This window comes from Atta colombica, unplaced genomic scaffold (assembly GCF_001594045.1).
Source record: "Atta colombica isolate Treedump-2 unplaced genomic scaffold, Acol1.0 scaffold269, whole genome shotgun sequence".
Lineage (NCBI taxonomy): Eukaryota > Metazoa > Arthropoda > Insecta > Hymenoptera > Formicidae > Atta > Atta colombica.
The window spans coordinates 299,020-302,878 of record NW_017259369.1 but is presented as its reverse complement, the minus strand read 5'-3'; the positions used below and the strand labels follow the sequence as shown (position 1 = coordinate 302,878).

At 25.1% G+C, this 3,859-nt stretch overlaps 1 protein-coding gene across 1 annotated transcript in view; it reads right to left on the bottom strand.

Moving 5' to 3' along the window:
* Positions 1-3,060: 3,060 nt before the first annotated feature.
* The window catches only part of LOC108689318, a 1,538-nt gene continuing 739 nt past the window's right edge, over positions 3,061-3,859 (bottom strand). The window contains exon 2 of the mRNA XM_018196049.1: positions 3,061-3,349. Coding sequence (XP_018051538.1) covers positions 3,188-3,349 — 162 coding nt within the window. The 3' untranslated portion in view covers positions 3,061-3,187. The remainder of the gene's footprint in view (positions 3,350-3,859) is intronic.

The following is a 3,859-nucleotide window of genomic DNA, read 5'->3' as shown; positions in this document are numbered from 1 at the left end:
TATATATATATACCCAGCAATATATATATATATATATATATATATACAATTCTGTAAATCGTATGCCGAAATTTTTTTCAATCTTGAAATGCAATCATGAACAAAACTAGAGTAACAATATCATATACTCAATTTACTTATCAATTTAATATGATATTACTACCTGACTGAATCCAAATAGTTTCGATTCGAAGTTATACTCAATTTTCAGTTCTGATTCCAATCCTTTCATCGGTGGTCGTAACCGTTTAGATTTCGATCTTTTTCGGTTACCCCGCAGATAATAGGAGTAGTAGAGTAAGTCTTAAAACCTTAAGGAATTGACTAATCAATCTATTATTCTTCTTAAATTCGATTGTAATTGATCAATTTCTTAAGGCTTAAGGCTTACTACATTCATTGTGTATATGGGGGGTAAGAAAATCAACTAATCAAAGTCTTTTATTTTATAATGATTGATCAATTCCTTAAGACTATTCTTATTGTATTTGCGGGATAATTGAAAAAGCTCGAAATTCAGACGGCAATAAGATGTTATTAAGAATCCTGGGCAAATTTTCGTTAATGAGATCCCGATGGTCTGGAGATAATTGAAGAATGTTGACATCGACAATTGATATAAATTTACGATTAACATAAATATTTTATTATAATACATTATTTAGTTTATGATCTGTTATTAAATGCTGCATAAACATAAGTTACATTCACAAATTTCATTTCGGTTCAAATATTTGAAATGCATAAAACATAACAATTATATTACGCATTTTTAAGTATGCTTTTTTAATATAAAGTCTCAGTTCTATTTAACAAAGATTATAATATTATATTCTTGATTTATTAAATTATTTATTATTTCATTTTACTACTATATTGATAGAAAGTAAAAATTTATACATATGTACTAATCTAAATTTTTATTCTTAGTCTTTAGTCTTCTATATTTGTATCTTACATTTCATAATATATTAAGCACTATGTTGCTCTATAATATGCTTTTTAAAGCAGAAACGAACGGTGCAGTAATACAGAAGGGCCAACTTTTTCGTTTTAACAAGTTGAAGTGCTAAGATATGTATATGTATATGAGATTCGGTTTGATGAAGTGCCATTCTCTTATATAATCAAATAAAAAAAAGAACACGTAACATTATATTATTTATATACTTTCTTATACATTAAAAGCAAAAAGAGTGTGTTTAATAAAGTTTATTTTTTTACTGTGTGTTTTGTTTTACATTCGTTTAAAAATAAATCATTACAAAATAGACAAAAATATTAATTAGAAATTATTGCCTTTTGTTCGTTTTCAAGCTTAAAATATTATTCCATTTTTGTTCTTCGATTAGCTATTGAATACGAATTCGCAAGAAAAAAGTTATCCAATGAATATAGACAAAATTTTTATCACGATAAAAACACGCTCAAATAAAATATCAGCATAATGTACTTTTAGCAAGAAAAAAATGAACGCAGCTAGAGAGTCAGAAAGTGAAAAAATATATTTTAATGAAGTACAGTTGCTTTTACTGAGTAATTTTTTGTTTTTTATTTTTTTCTGACATGTGCTTCTTATTGGATATATAATATATATTACTGAGAATGCCAATATAGTGGCACACATACCACAGTTGGCCACCTTTGTAATACATTTTCGAGACTGAACTTCTGCTGTAAACTTCTATGACGAATTGAATGAAATCAATCTTATTATTACTTTAGCTAATTTTTTTATCTTTTCTTTTAACTTTAATAAAATAATGATAAAGAATTAAACAAATAAATAAAATTAATAAAATTAATAAAATTGACTTGAAATTTTTCATTAAAAAAATATGAAATTTTTCATATTTTTTTAAACATATGACAATAGCAAAAACTAATAGCTTTTACAAATTAAACTATATATAAAATATCTAACAAAATACAATTACAAGCAATTTTTAAAAGTAAATATAACATTGTTTGCATGTTTTATAACACAGCATACAAAACACTTTAATTAACTTCATTCAGCGATAAGATAACAATAATATGGCAGAGACACTTAGATCAGAAATATTCTTACATTATTTTGAAAAGTTATTCAAATAAAATTACAAGAATACGATCATAACATTGTGATATTTATTGTAGGTTGAGTTCCTAGTAAACACGTTGTGCGTAACATTTACATTCGAAACATTTACATAATATAGTGTATGCAATTGTTATAGAATAGCACAACGAATCAAAGACGTACCAGGTATATCATTGACGATTAAAAAAAATTATAACTATTACGTATGATCATGTCATTGTTTCGATGCATAGTAAACGTAGCATTTACATAACATAAATAAATAACATAAATTTCCATTGTCTGAAAATTACGTAAATGTTATGTAACTATGATAATGTTACATTATTTATATGTAAATTTTACGTGTATATTCTTCTCTTTGTTCGACTTTGTTGCGTGAAATATAATTAAAATATGCTGACATTTTGATTTGAAAATGACGTAATTGTTACAGTGGAACATCGTTCCGTATATAACTACATAAATATTATGAAAGAGTGTTCACTGGATTGGCGTGCGCAGTAGGAGTTTCTTCAATGTTGATCATTACCGCAGAAACTGCGTTTAATTTGTCGTGGATGAGTTTATATGAAATTATGAAAAATCGGTTATCTACATGAGATGCATACAAAGGTCATATCTATATCGCTGTAATATTTTTTCGCATTCATTTGTCAAATATTAATTATTGTTTGATTGTTGTTTAATTACTACTGTTCTTCGATCATATCGATACACATATTTATTATTATATGAGTGATGATGTTAGTTTACCACCATATTTTTACAATACATAGTCACTCCTGATGATCACAAAATTACAATTTCTGCAGTTTGCCGTATTGCAATCTATATGCGAAAATAATTCATAATAAATTAATAATTCTTTAATTTGTAATTATGCTATTTGTAATCTTATTATTTTAATTAACTATAAATGAGTTACTTATTGCAATAATAGCATAGAGTTTTAATAATAAATAGAATAAACATAATTTAAATTAATATTATAATTTTATTTACATAATGTGATAAGTATCGATTCATTTAAACAGGAATAAAATTTAAAATTTAAAAATAACTCTGTATCTTTACAATAACTTCTTGTGAACTAAATAATTCTCATCCACGATTATTACATTCCGTACGATCTCTTAGGGGATAGTCACAAGTACCTATAGCTGGATTAAATTCTGTTCCTCTACCACAACGCATCACAAAACAACCACTTACATCGCATTGTTGATACCTACTGCAATCGCCTGGATAAGGGATTACATACGCCTGTAAGTGAATAAATTATCCAATTTTATCTCTCAGTACACAATAAAGAAAGGAAAATAGAATATGAATAAAAAAGAAGCATTTCCTTTCAAAAAGCTGTAGTGAAAACTACGAAAATAGAAAAAAATATGAATATGAAGAAACATATATTATCTATAAAGGTAAATATGTTAATAATAAAATCATAGCTCAATCATACATTCATTTTTATTTATTTGCTTAATATATCGTATGTTTTACTATTTTGTACTGTATAAAGTTCACACACAAAGAATTCCACAAATCATATAACAATTTTATGATTACATAATTATAATTTGTTACAATAATAAGATAATTACATTAAAAGATAAAAACGCGTTTACAAGTATACTTTAATTATAATACTTGGAAATATATTAGGAATTGTATTTTATTAATGAAAATCAAATCAAAAGAAATGCAAATGCAATCCTGATAAAAAATTTTTCATTCTACGAATTTATATAAATATATATATATATATATATA